This window comes from Scatophagus argus, chromosome 12, assembly GCF_020382885.2.
Source record: "Scatophagus argus isolate fScaArg1 chromosome 12, fScaArg1.pri, whole genome shotgun sequence".
In the NCBI taxonomy this organism is placed as follows: domain Eukaryota; kingdom Metazoa; phylum Chordata; class Actinopteri; family Scatophagidae; genus Scatophagus; species Scatophagus argus.
In genome coordinates, this window is record NC_058504.1 from 24,221,211 (window position 1) to 24,241,938 (window position 20,728).

The window sequence follows — 20,728 nt, forward strand, 5'->3', positions numbered from 1 at the left end:
CAGTGGAAAATATGCCAAATAAATAGGCTATTGTGTGATGAATAAAAAATGTTCACAGCTGAAAGGATAAGTGGGACCTTGTTGTCCCGAGTAAATGACTGATTGGAACAAAAATTTTTGGAATCTGTGAATTATTGATCGAGAACGGAGTACTTGGCAGTCACAACCAGAGCAGTTGAGCAATCCTGACTGAACTGGCTGGAGACATCCTGTTATCTCCTGATCTTGCACAGTGAGTTTTTTTCAAACAAAACTTTGAGTGCACAATTAATGAAATGCTGAAGGCTTTGTGATGATGACTAGGTTTAACAAAAGTGTGGCATTAACCATTTTGGAATTACAGAAATTTTTATACACCCAACCCCATTTTGGTGCCTTACAAATGATAATTACAAATATAAGGATTGTTTTTAATACTTCGATGAAAATCCTGAAGTCTGGAACCCATGGATGTGACCAAATGTCTCTTTTGAAATGCTTTGCCACACCTTTACTGCAGCTGTTTGTCATTCTTTCTGCCCTCAGTCTTGTCTTCAGTAAGAGAAAAACATATTCTACTCTGTTGAGATCTGACTTGGTGGGTCCCATTTCTTTGCCTTGAGAAATCCTTGTGTTTTGGGTCATTATCCATCTGGCAAAATCTGAGTAGAGAGTATAGCCAGAAACACTTCAGACTTCCTGGTCATCGGGAAAGATGAAGAGGAGGCATGTGTACTGGTGTGGTAGGGGGACATGGAGTATCAACAATGAAGAGGGAGGGGACATGTGTGGTGATATGGTAGAGGGGGCATGAAGGTTCAGCAGGAGGGCAGAGTTCAGTAGGGAAACACACCTACCTCACTGAGCTTGCCAGTTAATTCCTTCTTTTTAAGAATGTTCCAAGCTATTGTTTTGGCCACTCCCAAGTTTTGTTTTGTTTTTTTGGGGTTTTTTTTTTGTTTGTTTTTTTGTTGTTTTTTTTTGGGGGGGGGGGGGGGGGGTGTTCCAGCCTAATGATGATCTCATGTTGAGTGTTCCAGTGAACAGCCAAATGTAAATGTACCAAATGCAAACTTCAGACCTTTATCTACTTAATTTGTCATGGACTAATAAGGGAACAGGCCATACATGGCCATGAAACTGCTTGTCAGCCATTTGTCCCATCATTTATGAGCCAAATCGGGGTTGGATGTATAAAAATGGCTGTAATTCCTAAATGGTTATTGCCACACTTTTTTCAAACCTCTTGAAGTAAAGTTGAAAGTCTGCACTTTGCCTACATCTTAAGTGTTTCATTTCAAAATTAATGTGGTGGTGTACAGAGGCCAAATGCCAAAAAACTTATACCAATATATATATATGGACTTAACTGTATAAATCAGGGGTTGGCAACCCACGGCTCTGGAGCCACATGCGGCTCTTTCATCCCTCTTGTGTGGCTTCTGTGGCTAAGAGAGAGCAAGCATATTTTGGGGAAAAAATTATGTGAATATAATAATGGACACTTAATTTAAATTGATTTCATTCTAGTCATTCATTTTTTTTCCCGAGCGATCTATATATACGCCCATTGCTATCATAAAAATAAAACACGGCTCCGTTGAATGAACGACCATAACCTGCGTCCGTTTATTAGCACTCTCTTTAACAACGTCAAAAGTCTGCATATCAACAGCAACACCATTCCCGGACTCTTCCTTCAAAATAAAAGCACTACATGTACCTCTACATCTTATGCCGGAAGAACATAAATTGACTACTTTCAAAAAGTAGGTTACAGTTGCAATAGTTATTTCTTTGGACACTGAGGTGCTCTTGTGACATTAACGTAAAACTTGTTTTAATATTTTGTCGATCAAAATATCCATCACGACCTGTTTGTGACACCTTTTGCCGCCAAATAAGTGACTCATTTTGGCCTCCGGTAAGCTAGCAGTGGACAAAGAGAAAAATTGTAGACGAAAATAGATCATTTAATGCCTCATGGACAGATTTGTTTGGTTTTACTGCTAACAAAACTGGCTTACCGGTATGCTTAACGTGTGGTGAGAGGGTTAGGGTTAGCAAACATTCGTTTATTTTATTTCATATATATTTTAGGGCTGTGCAATTTAATGCATAATTATCACATATGCGTTAACGCGATAATTAATGCCAAGAATTATTTTATCGCGTTGTTGTTTTTATGATAGTAATTATTTTTAAAATCCGTTGCTCACTTGCTTACTAAAAAACTGCGTTAATGCGCAATAAAATAAAAAATAATAATTGACAGCGTTAATTAATTTAAGCCTTGACTTGCCCGGTCCTAATGTGATAGCGCGCTAACGTTGCCACAGCCCTAATATATTTGTATATTATTTTATTTGAAAATAAATGTTTAAGTACCAGCGTCTTTTTCTCTCAAAGCACAAAAGTATTAGGTGTTTTGCGCTGTAAAAAATGGAAAATAAAAATTTGTCGTTTTCTGTCGTTTTATTTCATAAAAGTAACATACTATAGTTCTCATATATATATATGAAAGATGATGAAAGTGACATATGTCGTCATTGGAGGGAACTCACTCCAATGAAATTCGTGCTCTGCATTTAACCCACCCAAGTGACGTGCACACACACACACAGCAAACCCGGGGCAGTGGGCGACCGCGTGCAGCGCCCGGGGAGCAGTGGGGGTTAGGTACCTTGCTCAAGGGTACCTCAGCCATGAGTACGGGGAATCGAACCAGCGATCCACCGGTTACGGGTCCGACACCCTAACCGCTGATCCATATGTGTGTATACATATATATATCTATATATATATATATATATAAAAAATATATATATATAAAGCATAAGTTTAAGAAAACTGTATGTGGTGTTACTTTCAGGTTAGTGGTCAAATAGGTTTTGTGGCTCCAAGTGGGTTTTAATTTGGTGGGAAACGGGCAAAATGGCTCTTTTCATGCTAAAGGTTGCTGACCCCTGGTATAAATCAATGCATTTTAACTATGGGAAGCACAAGCATATACTTAGAAGAGATGGGGACCAAATCCTGGTGTTAAACTATTGTTATTATTATAAGTTATCCATATCTACTTTTCAGTGTTTTGATATAATTTAACATTATATTGCAGCCTCTCTGCTGAGCTCCTTCAAACACACTCACATGGAGAGAACAGGAAAAAAAAGAGAGGCTACATTGGAGACAGATATGATTTTTGAGTTAATGACAGCTGTGCTTGTTTCTGTTAGGGCAGTAAAACCTTTGGGAGTAAAAAAAAAAAATTCAATAATTTATCAATACACCTTTTCAAAAAAACAGAAACATTTAAATGTGTAGGAAAGCGATACTTTGATAACCTGCAAGTTTTATCATTTTGAAAATCCACACACAAAAATAATAGAAGTAATAATTACAATCATCAGCAAGCCACAAAAATATTAAAATATGAATACATAAATAAAAATCAAGTGTGAAACAATTCATACCAGCGTACCAATTCTGAAAGACAATAAAACTAAGCTCAAAGATGTCAGTGCAAAAGCAAGTAGGAGCTTATTCTCATCCAATGTATGTTCTGGCTTTATCTGCCACTTTATCTGCTATTTGAAAGCTTTTCTATACAGAGAAATGAATGAATTTTTAAATCTGTTAAATTTGCAATGAGGGAATCTGAGCCTCCTGCCAGAAGGCAGCAGCTTATACTGTGTATACAGAACATATAATGGATCAGTTACAGTATTATTGGTTTATCTTAGAGTAGCTTGATTAACAAATAGTTGTAATAGTTTTTACCTGCTCAGAGAAGTTAGCAAGCCAAACTGCTCTGGGTGGGTTTGGAAAATTATTGGTACTAAGGACAGAGACATCCCTGCAAACTATTTGTTAAGCAAGCTACTCTAAGAAAAACCAATAACATTAACTGCTCTGAGACGTTAGCAAACCAAACTGACATAAAAAATTTAACCGTTGTTGTAGGCTGCAACAGAGACTGTCAACATGTGTGTTCCATGTTAGTGAGTTGTCAGTAAAGACAAAAAGATATTTGTATGATGGTTTGGTTGTGGTTGATCGCAGGCCTGTGGTCACCAACTCCCCTAGGGTCAAACACCATCTCCTCTGTCTTACTGACATCCAAAACTAGGTGGTTGTCCTTGCACTCACTGTTCACAACCCTTTCAGTCTCTAAAAGGTAGCCAATTTAAAGGTAGAATTTAATAATTATTAGTGACTATTAGGATAATAAAACCTTCTACACTCATCAGTGTATGAAGTGAACAGAACCAAAGAACTGACACAGGGGGGTTCCATGCTCAATTTATAGATTCAAATAGGATTCTTTTAACACTAACCTGCTGTCTACAACTAGTTAAAATGAATGAAAAATTAATGAATAAAAAATAAATAAACAAATAAAATCAATACCATTTAATAATAACAGGATGAACTTCAAAGCATTCAGCCTCCCAATTAAAAGATGTGGCTGCGGTGTATAAAAGCTGAACTGAAATCTACAAATAAAACACATGTGTATGAGCTAGCAACCTCTAAGTGCCTGTTTATAAAATGTGTGTAATGGTATAGTCTGTGCTTCTATTATTTCCTGTATGCAAACTGAAATGGATCTTGACAACAGCTGACCTCTGTTTTCACCAGGTTAATCATAATTTTCTCAAAGCATTTCATTACTACTGAAGTGCAACTGGATGGTAGTCATTATTCTTCTTACCGATTGCTTTTTGGGGGGCAGTAATAATAAAAGAACTTTTCCAGATAGATGAAACTGAGTGTGCATCTAGGTACAGCTGGTACATGAGGCACCATGCTTCTGCTAGCTCTTTGCTGCAAGATTCCAATTAATGCACGGAGATACCAACTGGTTCAGAGGCCTTCCTAGGGCAGATGCGTGAAAAAAGTTTCTCCACAACATGCTGGTCGTTGGTGATTTTAATGGAGGTTAATGAGTATACATAAAAACAAAAGAACAAAAATGTATTTTTTGATGAGATAAAGCAGGGACCTGATGCACCAGAGTGAATTAAAACAACAAGCACTGTATTATGAAGTAAAAAAGATAACCACAATTCCATTTCATTCATACAAAAGGAGTGACCTCTGTGCACCGGGACAAAACATGAATGTATGGTCTGAAGTACCCTAAGAATAGTGTGAGCAGCTAGGAGAAAGCTTTCAGTGGGTGAAGTGGCAAGCACCACATACTGAGAAATGAGTTGTTATAGATTGTATGAGTAGCAGTAAAATTTATAAACATAGCATAATTAGTTTTATAACACCAAGATACTCCACTGATTGAGGTTCTGAATCGAAAGTAAAAGGAAATATTGTAACTAGAAAGACCATAGGCTTTTTTTTATGCCCTGGGATGCTAATCTGATGCACAAAAATTTGAATGTCTTTGTTGACAGGTGGTCTGTTTCTTCTAGTTTGTTTCAAGTGGAGGTTTCATGTACTTTCTTTGGTGTTATGGTTGTACAATTTCTTATTGTGTATCTTTCTGCAGAACGAGGGAGAGCCTAGCATCGAACACCTCATCCATAGTGGAGAGTAACCGTCGGCAGAACCTGGCATTGAGCCCCGGCCATCTGGGCATCACTACCGGTAACGGCCCCCCCTTCTCCTTCCGTACCATCCCAGAACCTGCCAGCACCCAACCAGAGAAACTCCAGAAGCCCAGCACTTGCCTTGCGTCAATCACCAGCGTCTAGGAGTGGAATTAGGACTGGTTGGACCTACAGAACCACTGGGCAGGCGACTGGAAAATAAACCTTCCTCCCCCAAGGACTGTTACACCTGACTGTCTAAAACAGTGGACCACAGGTCCTCTGTGGAACTATAGCTGGTAACAGAAATATACACACAGTGACCGATGGATCCAAACAGGAGTTTAGACCACCAGGAAACTGCTCTTTCTTTCTCTTTCTCTTACACATGCACACATACACACACACACACACACACACACACACATACAAACATAGGCATACCAGGGCACTTGGCAGACCATGATCACACACTGCTTTTATGTTGTTTGACTAACCTAGGTCATACTGTGTGTGTGTGTGTGTGTGTGTGTGTGTTGGGGGGGGGTATAATCCGTAATTTCCGTTCATGTTATTTCCAATCCCATTCCAACTGATGGATCTCCCTCTAGTGGTGTTTACTGGTATTACACACTGAATAGATAAAGCTCTGCTGGTTACTATTACTGATGTACACACACTATTAGTGATCTGGCTCATTCTTACTGATTACCTTAGCTCCTCCCTAAAATTCACCATTGGCGAGCACCAATGTACAGTACAGTACAGTGCCACAGGAAATGGCAAACGATACTCTGGCAAATGGCAAAAGCAAATCCCACATGAAAGTGAAGTGGTTAGTCAAATGAGTAACCTAACACCAAGACCAATTTTGCTATAATACCCTTGTCGCATGAAGCTGAGCAGTTCTTACAGCTGTTGGATGATGCCTGTGTAATCTGCCTGAACAGTGTTTCCAGTTTTTAACCAGATTTTAGATATCCTCTCCAAATGTTGTCAGATACATGGGCAGCCTCAGGTTTAATTCAGAGGATGAGACTATTTAAACTTTCATGAAGACAGATCTTCTTCCACTATTTTTTTTTTATCTTTTTATGTTACTCCTCATTGCCGTTGGCATGCAGCTACTTCATATTACGGCTCCCCAGAGTATGGCAATCAGCACCAGATGGCAATGCCACACCAAGACCTCAATATACACAGAAAATGAGAAAATCTTTTTTTATGAGGAGTGGATGGAGAGAGAAGCAGAAAAGCAGTGAACCTTAACAACAAAGAAAAAGCACCTTTCCTTTAAACATTTCAAGCAAAATAAACAAGAACTACTTAATCAAACATCAGTAAACATTTGAAACTCTGACTACTACAGTCACACAGCTGTAAGCAGTGGCAAGGGGTTACATTTAAATCTGAGCTTCTTAGCTAAGCTTTTAAAAAGTTAGTTAGTGACTTCTAAGAGTTGAAAGATTTTAAGCAGCAAAATCACCATACTTGAATTTTAAATTAGATGTATACATTTTGGCATCAGAGAAAGTAGATTCCGCTGTATGTTAAAAGCCTGGGTTTATGTGTTCCCATTCACAACAGCTGAACTAGCACTAGTGGCTGAATGTCCAACAAAGGGTATGCGATGCAATCCGGTAAAACCTCATGTAGAGCAGTATTTCACACAAATAGGGCTGTGACTTAATTTTTGGATTTTCATAGTTCCTTATTTATACACAACTTTACCATTCATTTGCATTTCTACAAGTTAATGTCTACTTGACTTTTTTTTCCAAAAAAAGAAAAAAAAACCCTGAGCTATTCTGACTCCTGGTAGGGAGTCATCAAAAAGAGGGATAATATTTTTGAATATAGTTAAATCTCTGCTTACACATGGATTGTTAGGGTCACCTGCATAGTTTGCATAGTTGCATATTAGTCCCTTCTGTATGGGTGAGCAGGGATTACACAAAACCTCAATTTTAAATGTTTTGGTCTCATTATTTAACCAGAATCTGGGCTAAGCTGAATTTCTCAAAAACAAACAAACAAACAAAACTCCCGCAGGCCTAGTTCAGTCATCGCTCATCCTCCTATAGGCTCAGGGAGCTGTCAGTCAACCCGATGTTGCCGTCTTATAGGTTCCTTTACAACTACCTCCATAGCAACAAAAACACAGCTCGTCCTTTCTACAATCACACTGTCATAAGCATCTAGCCTTTGAATGTCTATACACACACATATGCATATACACATATATACAATAACTCACTACACATCAAAGTGCTGGACTCCCTGTTGTTTTACTTTCTTCATCAATGAGGTTTCTTCTGCATGATATATGATAGCATTGTGGTTAAATGGCACACTTGCCAGTGTCCTCAATGTGTCCTCAATTTCCACTGGAAAGCAGCCTCCTGGCTACATCAGTTTTGACATCAGAAATGTTTACTGCGCCACAATCTGACAAGTACTTATTTGAAGTTTACTGACCCTCAGTAAAGCATAGTGTAACTGCCTTTGGTTAAAGAACAGTATATCTCAGAAGACTTGTTGCTTTCACCTTGAGAATCTTGCATGGTAGGATCTGATGGTTTATTTAAACTGTCATTTCTATCCATAAAATTTTCTCAGTGTGGGGTGTTCAGTTCCCTCTTCTCTGAAGTCATTGTTGCAGCTCACTATACTGTTCATCTGGCCAACTATACAGGCACCATAACTGACTACTAAGAGTCACTAATGTAGTTACAAGGATGGAAGGATGTGAACCCTCAGTGGCTTCCTGGGACACACAGTCAGACTAGGGGTAATACTGTAGTCCCTGAACTATTAGATCTCATTCTGTCCCAGCATTTAGTTCTACTCATCATCCTGCCACTGTGCAAGTATCTAACAATATGTATTACCACTTTAGTAAAAGGTTCAGTATCATTCAAACTGCAAATACTAGGGCTTTAACCTTTTCCCCCTACCCCAGAGTGTTGATTTATATGCTATTGATTTTTCTGTTTATCAAATGTGGTCCCTGTTCTAATCTCTCTGCTATCACTAAAAGAGATTTACAGTATTTTCCAATGCTGTTCTTGGCTTTTACTTTCTGTAGAGGTGCAAAGGACAAACATCAGTCAGTGTTAACACTATCTCAGTTTAGACTGACATCTAGGATTATTTTTGTATTTGGCATTTTGATACTACATAAACAGGTCTCCTAACTGTATTTAGGACAAAATCATATCTTATTTAAGGATAGGAATTACGCTATTATAGAATTGTTCTAACTGAAGAATTTCTAAAGTTAAGAATCCTAAGTTAGGTTAGCATAGACCTGATCTTAAATTCAAAATACATGGCAAAAATGGCAATAGCACTGTTGTTATGTATTTATGGAATTGGCTAGATTAAGATGGGTAACAACACAAACACTGAAATATTATGGCTTAAAGATTGCTGAAATGATAACTGTTGGAGAACGTAGCACTATTGTTAGCCTATTGGAGAAACTGACAGCAATTTTAGTCTAATGGAGAAGCTAATAAAAATGTATTAATATGCATATATCCTCTCCAACACTGACACGATTAATGCTGCAGCCTCATCGAGGCTAGAAACGAATCCTGTCTTTTTTTGTCGATTACAGCAAGCTAACTAGCCAGTGACAGGGGAGGTAGGACAGCCATGAAGTTAGGTTGTCCTGTGTCCTGAACATAGGATTTTTCCTGTCTTTAAAACTTAAGATAAGACAAGCAGTTTGAAATTTTTTTTGTAATGAAACCCTTAATCTCGGATTTCTTTTTCTGTTATAAAATTATATCCAGTAGTCTACATTGTCAGTTGTTATACTATTAAAATTTGTACTTTTACATATAAAGGAACATTCAAGCCCGTGCAAAATGAGTTTACACACTGCTGATTAAGCCTGTAATTGACAAGTAAAACTCTGTATTTCATACTTTGCAGTTTTAATATCTGGTGTGTGCAGTGACATTCCTACGCTTGTGCTGATGCGGTTTACATCAATAAATGTTTTGCCAAAGCTGAAGGGAGAGCAATGCATTCTAGAAAAAGAAGAAGAAGAAGAATCAGCTTTATTGGCAGTATATATATATATTCAGTGTGTGTGTGTGTGTAATTACATACACACACTGAATTTCTCCTCTGCATTTAACCCATCCTTAATTGAACACACATGCAACACCCAGCAAATTACTTGCAGTGAAACACAGGAGCAGTGGGCTTCCACTGTCAGGCGCCCGGGGAGTAAATTGGGGGTTATGTACCTTACTCAAGGGCACATCAGCCGGCTTATGGGGGGGGGCTGCATTCTCTCATTAATCACTCCACCACACTCAAATTTTTCCTGCCCATCCAGTGGGGGAATCGAATAGCGACCCTCCGATCACAAGCTGCTTCTCCTACCTCTACGCCACAGCTGCCCCCCAATCTACAAAGAACCCCAGTCCCACCCCCACCCACACTCTGACCCCGACTTTTTTTTTTTCAAACTCTAGCCATTTAACCAGCTATTTAAGCCAACCCCTAACCTAGCAACTAGCCAGTCAGAGGTGAATTAGGTCATGTCTTCATGGAATGGGCCAGTGAAAAAAAAACAGACATACAGTACAAATATGCTGATGTATGTAAACATAGCAATGGAGAAGATTAGTGTGGTGCCTTTGGCAAAATATGCATGTCAGCTGTGTAATTAATCTTACCAGAAAGGGGAGAAAAAGGTTCAGCACTGCAGGTTTCAGGGTTTCAGTCCTTCCTCTGTAAATAATCTAGGGATATTCTTTACATCTTTTTTTGTAATAGGGTTCTAGTCTCTACTCTAACCCAGCAGTCAGCTTTAAATCTTTTATAAAGCCCACAACAGTAGAGATTTAGGCCTTACTACATCATTACAGTAGGATTCCAATCCCAATTATGCCTTGTAGAGGTTGTTCCAACATAGTTGGCCCTCATCTCATACATCTGTGACTGCAGAAAGACATACAGGGAAGGATGTTAGTCAAGTCCCTGTTACACTTTTACCATTTAGAGGGTCACTTGTCCCTACAAGTTCAGTACAGTACAAAGTACAGTATTTAATCTCTGTTGTTACACAGTTCAGGGGTTTTTGCTCCTGTTCCACAGCCACAGTAGGGTTCTCGTCTCTATAAGTAGTAAAATAGCGGCCATATTCCCCTGCCCAACAGAGGTCATGGGTTCAATTCCTTGTGTCTGATGTTTGAACTTCTGTCAACCCCAGTCCTCTCTCCTACTGTCTGGCGCAATGCCCTTCCATCAACCCTCTTTTCTCTCCAACAAGAGTCCTGTAATCTTCCATCCCTTTTCTACTGACAGTCCATGAAATGTCTTCCCTCAACATTGGTGGTAGTTTATAAAAATGGAGGTTTTACAATAACATTGGTGACAGTATGTCATACCTGTAAATGATGTTTATCTGTCATGCCTAGTCACACAAATTAAACAATAAAAGAGGGATTTTTAAATGTCTATAATATCTGAAAGTCCCTTTGATGTGTAGTACTAGTGTTACTGTTGTTGTAGTGTATGTGATACCCTATGGGAATTGTGTTACTTTTTGAGATAATAAATAACATGTTTGATTACAACAACGTTGTGTGTTTTTAATGTGATCAACATTACTGTCCCTGAAGAAGTGGATCAGCTTAAAATAAAAACATGAAAAAAAGAAAGGAAGATATTTTGATCCGAATTCATATTTCAATATTCATAATTCATTCATAATAATTCAATTCAACTTTCTAATTTCTAAATTCCCAAGACAAGGTGAGGCTGAACAGTCCTAATGCAGAATGTTAGGGTTCAAAGAAAGTATAATCACATACACATTACATGTACCTGCAAGGCTTTTGGAAAATAGCAGCAATGGAAAGCATAACTCCTGAACACATTTTCATCAGATCAGAATGTTTTAAAACTGGATATTAAGACAAATACTGTACTCCAATTTCGTAGTTCTCCCTTGTGCTGCCAAAACAGCTCTAACCTTTTTAGGGGAAGGGACACAGGACCTCTGGGGGTATTTTGTGGTCATTGGCATCAGAATGTTATATTCTTTGGGTCCTGTGCGTTAATGGTGGGGCCTCCAAGTGGGAGGTCCAACCTGGTGACAGGATGGATTCAGCTTAAACCGATGCATTGAGTTGGGCTTCGGTTTAGACTGCAGGTCATTGTTTTGAGACGTGAGAGAAGAAGCACGTAAACAGAGATACGTAGCAGCAGCAATAATACCAGAAGTATTGGAACTGTACATTCAATTTTTATTTAAAGTGCCAATTGATAACAGAGTTATCTCATGACACTTTACAGGTGTGTAAACAACACATTCAAAAAAAAAAAGAGAATGAAGGAGAAACAGGTCCCAGCATCTTCCCGTAGCCAAGTGCCTCACAATGAGTAAGCATTTGGCAACAGTGGCGAGGAGAAACTTCCTTTCAACAGGCAGAAACCTTGAGCAGAACCAGACTCAGTGTAGACGGCCTTCAGGATCCAGGAGCAGTACCAGGCCTCAGCAGGGCGGGGTAGGAGATTATGGATCCAGCAACATGCTCCAGAAGTGCTGAGAAGAAATGGAGCACAAGAGCTCCGGGGTAGAGGACGAGTTAGTGCTGTACAGGTGATGGGACATGATGAGTGAGTACTCCTGCTCTGAAAGCTCAGTGTCTAAGGATCTCCCCCAGCAATCTAAACCTATTGGATTCAGTGATTCAAGGAGCTTTATTGTCATTTCACACATGTAGACACGTGAGGTGGAACGAAATTAGTTTTCCTGGTCTGGTATAAGCTCAATAACCAATACTACCTACTATAAACATAAAACAGCACTATATAAATGTAAGAAATATAAGAACGACCAGAATAAAAAAAATATACACAATGTCAGGGATGACAACAATATTCACAGTGGTATTGTGTAAATGAAAAGAACAGTGCAAAGTATAGCAGCGTAACTATAGCAGCATAACTAGGGGTTGGTCCAGGAAGAACCTGAACCAATCCTGGTTATAGGCTTTGTCAAAAAGGAGGGTTTTAAGTCTACTCTTAAACAAAGAGAGGGTGTCTGCCGCCCAGACTGATGCTGGTAATTGTTTCCACAGCAGAGGAGCTTGATAAATGAAGGCCCTGGCTCCATATCTACATTTGGAGAGTCATGGTATTACTAGTAACTCTGAATTTAAGGAATGCAGCATCCGAGAGGGCTGGTATGGTTCAATGAGATCAGTGATATATGATGGGGCCAGACCATGCATGGCTTTGTAGGTTAGGAGGAGGATTTTAAATTCTACTCTAAATTTTACTTTAAGCCAATGTAGAGAGCCAACTCAGGAGAAATGTGGTCACGCCTCTTAGTCAGAACACGAGCTGCGGAGTTCTGAATGAGCTGCAGAGTTCTGAGACTTTTTAGGGCATCCTGACAAAATAGAGTTACATTAATCCAGCCTGGAGGTAACAAAAGCATAGATGAGCTCCTCAGCAGCATCTAAGGGAAGGATATGCCTGATTTTTGCAATGTTACGAAGGTGGAAGTAGGCAGTCCTTGAGATTTGTTTTATGTGCATGTTAGAAGACAAGTCCTGATCCTTTATGATGCAAAAATAAGTGTATACTTTATACACATAAATATCGGGGCACCACCCTGTCACCAGGGACCAATAGCCAAATTCATTAATAGGAAAACAGTCTCATAAAATTATGAAGGATGATTCCGAGCACTGGCTGTCATGAATTCAGCTGTTATTACAAGTACATACACAATAACCACCGACAACGACAGGTTAAACTATAACAGGATTTATTATAACACAGGTAAAGCAGCAAGAGTATATCTATACATAGGTGTGCATATATGTGTGTGATGAAAGTGAAAGTGAAAGTGACATATTTCGTCATTGGAGGGAACTCACTCCAATGAAATTCGTGCTCTGCATTTAACCCACCCAAGTGACGTGCACACACACACAGCAAACCCAGGGCAGTGGGCGACCGCATGCAGCGCCCAGGGAGCAGTGGGGTTAGGTACCTTGCTCAAGGGTACCTCAGCCATGGACACCAGTACGGGGAATCGAACCAGCGATCCACCGGTTACGGGTCCGACACCCTAACCGCTGATCCACGACTGCCCGACTGTGTGTGTGTGTGTGGGTGTGCATGTGAGAGAGAGAGAGATGACAACAAACAAGGTGGAGGCTAACAAGCTAGCCAGGTAGCAGCTAACAAGCTAGCGGCTAAAAACAAACAAGATGGCGGTTAGTAAGATAGCAGCTAACAAGATAGCAGCTAACAACAACAAGCTAGTGGCTGATTACAATTAAGATGGCGGATGGTCACATGAGTGGAGAACTACAACCAAAATGGCGAGTGGGGAAACTACAACCAAAATGGTGGAGGACTACATGAGGGGGAATCAGCACACAAAATGAACAACCACATAAAGAATGATTCAGCAAACAAAACAGCTAGTCAACACGAAAGTGATGACTCAGCAAAACCTAAATAGCTACAGAAGAATACGCCAGCCGTATTATTCGGAGCCAAGTTGGTGATAACCCACTTAATATTGCTTATGTGGTCACAGAAGAGAACAATGGGCGGAAGCCTTAGAGCGCCACATACCCCTTGGTTACGGTTCGTGATCGCGTGCTCGGACTTTCACCTCACCGTTCAGAAGGAAGAGTGTGAGGAAAGACAGAAATGAAAATACAAGAAACACAACCCAAATAAAGAATCCACTCCAATTCTTTGGAGTCTCACGTATCACCACACAATAGTGGAGTCAGTAAACCGGAGCTTATCTGCTCAGCTATTGGTCCTTTACCCGGTGACGCGCGGTCTCGCTGAAATGGCGGAAATGACCGATTGGAAACAAAATCAGTAAATGCAGCACTTATAAGTTACAGGAAATCATGTGTAAACAACCCTACTTTACATTGTCTCTGCCCAGACATAAGCCTCTTACTTTGCGTTTCTCTGATCTTTCGGAGTTTGAAATAATACTCCGCTTAATGTTCGCAGCGTCGTCCTCGGCGGGATGCTGGCGGTCCGTTATCTCAGATGATGCAGAGTATTGATCTCTCTGCGGCAGCAGAGAAAATCACCGGTCAAGAAGTTAACAAACTTTGTTTCGTCCTTAACAAAGTCGGCGTGCAGCTCGTTAACGTGCGATCAGCTGATTGCCCAGCGATCCACGTCGGTAAAAGGAAAAAAGGAAAAGTTACAGAAAAATACAGCAGTCTGTTTCTCGGCCTGCGAGTTGCAGAACTGTGACCTGGGATCTAAGATGATGATAATCAAACATTTGATTGTTGCTCCCTTTGGGCGGTTTGGACACCTGGAGAGCCTGGAGCAGCTCTCACAGTCGCAGTGACCTTTTATTACCTGAGTGACGTCACCTCGGACCTCCGTGGAGATGGCTGGCACACAGCCAATGTCCGTGCCGGTCGAGTTTGAACTCAGGAATTTATGACTAGGTGCACGTCATGGGTGGGGTCTCTAACTGTTAGTCACTCTAACACAGGCTTTATGGGTTACATGTAGGCCGCTCTATTGTTCTCCAGAGCGCATGGCCAGAGATCCAAACAAAAGCTATGGTGGGATAATAGGGTACTATCAACTGTTTAAGATATGATGGTGCCTGGCCATTCAGGGCTTTATATGTGAGGAGAAGAATTTTAAACTCCATCCTGAATTTTACAGGTAGCCAATGTAGAGAAGCCAGTACAGGAAAAATATGTTCTCTAATGCTGGTTCTTGTGAGTAATGTTGTCGAGGGGGTCTGGATTAGCTGGCGACTCCTTTGAGACTTATTGGGCCAGCCTTATAAAAGGGAATTGCAATAATCCATCCTGGAAGTAATAAATGCATGGACTAATTTTTGCAATATTGTGGAGGTGAAAAAATGCAGTCTTTGAAATGTGTGTTATGTGATCAAAGATAACTCCTAGATTCCTTACAGTGGAGCTTGAGGCCATGACTAAGCCATCTAGCACTGCTATATCATTGGATAACTTGTTTCTAAGGTATTTAGTGCCCAGGACAATAACCTCAGTTTTGTCTGAATTTAGTACAAAATTGCAAGTCATCCAGGTTTTTGTGTCATGTCTGACATGCCTGAAGTTTGGCTAGTTGATTTGTTTCATCTGGTTTCACTGACAAGTACAATTTTGTGTCATCTGCATAACAATGAAAATGTATGGTGTTTGATAATAATATCACCGATGGGGAGCATATAAAGGGTGAATAGTATTGGTCCAAGCCCAGAACTTTGGCAAACTCCGTGAGTGACTTTTGTGAGTATGGATGATGCCTCATTAACATGAACAAATTAAGATCGATCTGATAAATAGGACTGAAACCAGCTTAATCCAGTTTCTTTAATGCCAGTTAAGTGTTCCAATCTGTGTGAAAAGATAGAATGGTCAAATGCAGCACTAAGATCTGACAGTAGGACAGAGATAATTCCCTCATCTTATGCAAGTAGAAGTTCATTTGTGACTTGACCAATGCTGTCTCTGTGCTATGATGAGCTCTAAAGCTAAATTGAAAATCCTCAAATAAATAAGCTATTACTATGTAGAAAGTCATGTAGCTGATTGGGGACTGTTCTTTCAAGGATCTTGGAGAGAAATGAAAGTTTACATTTTGGTTTATAGTTGCTTAAAACCTCTAGGTCATGTGTGTGCTTTTTAAGGAGAGGTTTGACTACAGCTACTTTAAAAAGACTGGAGTACATAGCCTGTTATTAGGGACAAATTGATCATGTCTAATAGAGAGGTGCTAAGTAAGGGTAAAACTTCTTTGTGCAGCTTAGTTGGGATGGGGTCTGAGAGGCATGTTGTTGGTTTCAACTCAACTATCTTCATTGGCGGCTCCTGTCCCTCCTCTGGACCCACCTGCGCATTCTCCAGGTCCAGCTGCCTCTCCAACCCAGCCCAGTCATCCTCGTGAGCCTTTTATTCCCACCCCAGACAGGTATTCAGGGGAGGTAGGGCCATGCAGTCAGTTTCTCCATCAGTGTTTGCTAGTGTTTGACCAGCAGCCTTTAACTTATTCAACAGACAAGTCCAAGATAGCTTTCGTTAGCAGCTTACTGTCAGAAAAGGCATCAGCATGGGCCGTGGCCATGGCTAATGCAAACTCACCTGCTTGGCACTCTTTCCAGTTATTCTGCGACGAGTTTCGTAGAGTTTTTGACCACCCACTCCAGAGTAAGGAAGCCGGAAAGAGACTGCTGTCCTTGCGTCAGGGTTCCCATTCAGTAGCAGCATACTCCATAGACTTCCGCATTCTCGCAGCTGAGAGTGGGTGGATGAAAGGGCCTTACAGGGGGTTTTTCTGCAAGGGCTTAGTGAGGAACTAAAGGATGAGCTAGCTGCTTGGGATGAGGAACTCATTTCCCTAGCCATCCGTCTTGATAACCGTCTCAGTGAAAGACGCAGGGAGAGAGTAGTCAGACTGAGGGCCCCTCCACCTCGGTCCAAGTCTCCTCTGCACCAAGGTCCCATGGAACTTCGTCCACCCCTGGAATCTCCTCCTTTCTGTGCTTCGCCACCGGCTGCCTCATCCTCCTCCAGCAAAGAGGAGCCCATGCAGATGGGAAGGATGAGGCTTACTCCTGCAGAATGTCAACGCCGCTACCTCCAGAGACTTTGCTTCTACTGTGGTGGAGCTGGTCATGTCCTCGCTACCTGTCCTGATCGGCCAAAAGACTGGGCTCGTCAGCTGCAAGGGGGGCGCTGATGAGCCATACTGCAGTTAGTCCATCCCCCTCCAATCGCATTCAGTTAAAAGGTACTGTTTCCTGGTCTCAGATTAACATTCCTCTTTATGTCTTGGTGGACTCTGGTGCCGAGTCATTCTCCGTACTGTCCCTGTGTCCCTGCTACTTTCTGGCAATCATCATGAAACTATCTCTTTTTACCTCATTCCCTCACCGTCTTCACCCTGTCAAGATGAGTCGGCGTCGCTGACGCAGAAATTAGCTGAACCCCGATGCAGAGTAAGAAGGCGGCAGGCAGGCGTGGTGGAGGTCCAAAAACACTTGTCTTTTATTAAACTAAACTAAACACAAAAACACACTTACTGTGGAAAAAACAAGGCATGGCATGGCATGGCAAGGCAAGGCAAAACCAACAAAACGTTCCTGGCATGGCATGGGGAAGAAATGCAGACGCTCAGACAAAGGTGACTGGGAAGACAAGGACTAAATAGACAAGACAACGAGACACAGGTGACACACATCAGGAGAACTAAAGCAAAGCTACATGAAAACAGGGTACACAGGGGAAGAGACACTTTCAAAATAAAACAGGACATGACAAAAACCTTTAACATAATACATGGCAGCACAAGACAACATGGGACATGACACATGGACAGAAATAAAAGGCAAAGCATAACAAAAACACCAGGCATGACAGAAAACCACCAGGCATGACACACCCTTAGTTTTAGGACTTCCCTGGCTCAAGCTCCACAATCCATACATTGACTGGTCCACTTTATCTATCACCAATTGGAGCATATTTTGTCACTCTCACTATTTGCACTCAGCCGTTCCCACCACCATTACCAGCTCCTGTTACCCCCAAGCCAGTAGATCTTGCCTCTGTCCCTACTGAGTATCATGACCTCCAGGAGGTATTTAACAAGGATCGTGCTTTGTCTCTGCCACCTCACAGACCTTATGATTGTTGTATTGACCTGCTCCCTGGTGCCCCCTATCCCACCAGCAAGCTCACAACCTCTCCAGGCCTGAGAGAGAGGCTATGGAGTCCTATATTTCAGACTCCTTGGCAGCTGGCCTAATCCGTCCATCTTCCTCACCCATGGGAGCAGGGTTCTTTTTTGTTGAAAAGAAAGACAAGACTCTACGGCCCTGTATAGACTACAGGGGCTTAAACGATATCACCATTAGAAACAAGTACCCTCTCCCCCTGATTGACTCTGTTTTTGGTCCCCTCCACCAGGCCACCATTTTCTCCAAGTTGGACCTACGTAATGCTTACCACTTGGTGAGAATCAAGGAGGGGGATGAATGGAAGACTGGTTTCAACACACCTCTGGGACATTTTGAGTATTTAGTCATGCCTTTTGGGTCAACCAATGCACCAGCTGTCTTTCAGTGTCTCGTTAATGATGTTCTCCGCGATATGCTCAATAGGTTTGTTTTCGTTTATTTAGATGATATTCTGATTTTCTCTCACACCCTTCCAGACCATGTGCAACATGTCCGACTGGTTCTTCAGAGACTGTTAGAGAACAGACTTTTTGTAAAAGCTGAGAAGTGTGAGTTTCATGTCTCTTCTGTCAGTTTTCTGGGCTTTGTGGTGGAGGAGGGGCAGATCAGGTCAGACCCTGCGAAGATTAAGGCAGTGGAGGAATGGCCCACTCCTACTTCTAGGAAGCAATTGCAAAGATTTCTTGGTTTTGCTCATTTCTACCGCAGATTTGTCTGTAATTACAGTCAAGTAGCTACTCCACTAACCAATCTAACCTCTCCCAAGTCACCCTTCATTTGGTCACCTGCAGCTGAAGCATCTTTTGCCAAGCTCAAGAGTATGTTCTCTTCGACTCCTGTGTTGTGTTATCCCGATCCATCTGTCCAGTTTGTGGTGGAGGTCGATGCCTCGGACTCTGGAGTGGGAGCAGTCCTGTCCCAACGATCCTCCGCAGACCAGAAGCTGCAACCCTGTGCATTCTTCTCTCGCCGCCTAACACCTGCAGAGAGAAATTATGATGTGGGGAACCGGGAGTTGCTGGCAGTGGTATTGGCCCTTCAGGAGTGGAGGCATTGGTTGGAGGGCTCAACTCACCCTTTTGTTGTATGGACTGACCATAAAAACTTGTCATACCTCCGTTCTGCCCGCAGGCTCAATTCCCGTCAGGCCCAGTGGGCTTTGTTTCTGGGCCGGTTTAACTTCACTCTCACCTACCGGCCAGGCTCCAGGAATGCCAAGCCAGATGCCCTCTCTCGTCAGTACTCACCCCCCAAGGAGGAGCCTGCTGAGGACACCATCCTGCCATTGTCCTGTGTGCTAGGTGCAGCCAGGTGGGAGATAGAGCAGCTGGTCCAGGAGGCCCTTTCTGACCATCCTGCTCCTGAGAGTGGCCCACCAAACCGGTTGTTTGTGCCACCACCTGTCCGATCCCCGGTGCTCCAGTGGGGACATGCTTCCAAGGTGGCATGCCATCCTGGTGTTCATCGAACCCTGGCTTTGCTTCGTCAGCGATTCTGGTGGTCCTCTATGTCCGCTGACACCAAGGAGTTTGTTTCTGCCTGCTCAGTCTGTGCCCGCAGTAAGTCTTCTCAACGTGCTCCTGCCGGTCTCCTTCGCCCCCTTCCTATCCCCCATCGGCCCTGGTCTCACATTGCAGTAGATTTTGTCACAGGCCTGCCACCTTCAGAAGGTAACAACACCATTTTGACTGTTGTTGACCGTTTTTCTAAGTCTGTTCACTTTATCCCTCTGTCCAAACTTCCCTCTGCCCTAGAGACTGCTAGTCTGCTCACCCAGCATGTTTTTAGGTTGCATGGAATCCCCCAGGACATTGTCTCCGACAGAGGCCCTCAGTTCTCCTCCAGGGTGTGGCAGGCTTTTTGCACGGCAATGGGGGCATCGGCCAGCCTATCCTCTGGATACCATCCTCAGACTAATGGCCAGACTGAGCGGGCGAATCAAGATCTGGAAGCAACTCTTCGCTGCCTCGCCTCACATCACCCAGCTTCCTGGTCCTCCCACCTACCCTGGATAGAGTACGCTCACAACTCCCTGGTCTGTTCTGCCACAGGTATATCTCCGTTTATGGCTGCTAATGGCTTCCAGCCCCCACTCTTCCCTGCGCAGGAGGTGGAAGTGGCGGTTCCCTCGGTGCCGGCGTGCCCACCAAGTCTGGCGTGAAACCCGGGCAGCTCTCTCCCGTACAGCGACTCGGAACCAGAGACTGACTGACCATCACCGCTCTCCGGCTCCCCAGTATCAGCCTGGCCAGGAGGTCTGGCTTTCCTCCCGTGATCTTCCACTCAAGACTGAGTCCCGAAAGATGACTCCCAGGTACATCGGTCCATACACTATTGAACGCATCATCAACCCCAGTGTGATGAGACTTAAGTTGGCTCCCTCCCTCAATATCCACCCATCTTTTCATGTTTCCCTCCTCAAGCCTGTTTCCACCAGCCCTCTGTGCCCTCCTGC

The 20,728-nt window shown here is 42.3% G+C and overlaps 2 protein-coding genes across 5 annotated transcripts in view; both read left to right on the top strand.

Moving 5' to 3' along the window:
• Positions 1–11,128, top strand: part of LOC124067770 (storkhead-box protein 2-like) — an 83,899-nt gene extending 72,771 nt beyond the window's left edge. For all 4 annotated transcript variants that reach the window (XM_046405366.1, XM_046405368.1, XM_046405367.1 and 1 more), the window contains one exon: positions 5,486–11,128. In XM_046405366.1, coding sequence (XP_046261322.1) covers positions 5,486–5,690 — 205 coding nt within the window. In that variant the 3' untranslated portion in view covers positions 5,691–11,128. The remainder of the gene's footprint in view (positions 1–5,485) is intronic.
• A 7,167-nt stretch (positions 11,129–18,295) lies between these two features.
• Positions 18,296–20,434, top strand: LOC124068665 (transposon Tf2-1 polyprotein). The gene has a single exon (XM_046407065.1). It carries the CDS (start codon positions 18,302–18,304, stop codon positions 20,432–20,434), a length of 2,133 nt encoding a protein of 710 aa, XP_046263021.1. The 5' UTR covers positions 18,296–18,301.
• The last annotated feature ends 294 nt before the right edge of the window (positions 20,435–20,728 follow it).

Bases quoted from the DNA above. Each gene is read 5' to 3' on its own strand.
- LOC124068665 (XM_046407065.1), top strand. From the start codon at position 18,302: ATGGAGTCCTATATTTCAGACTCCTTGGCAGCTGGCCTAATCCGTCCA.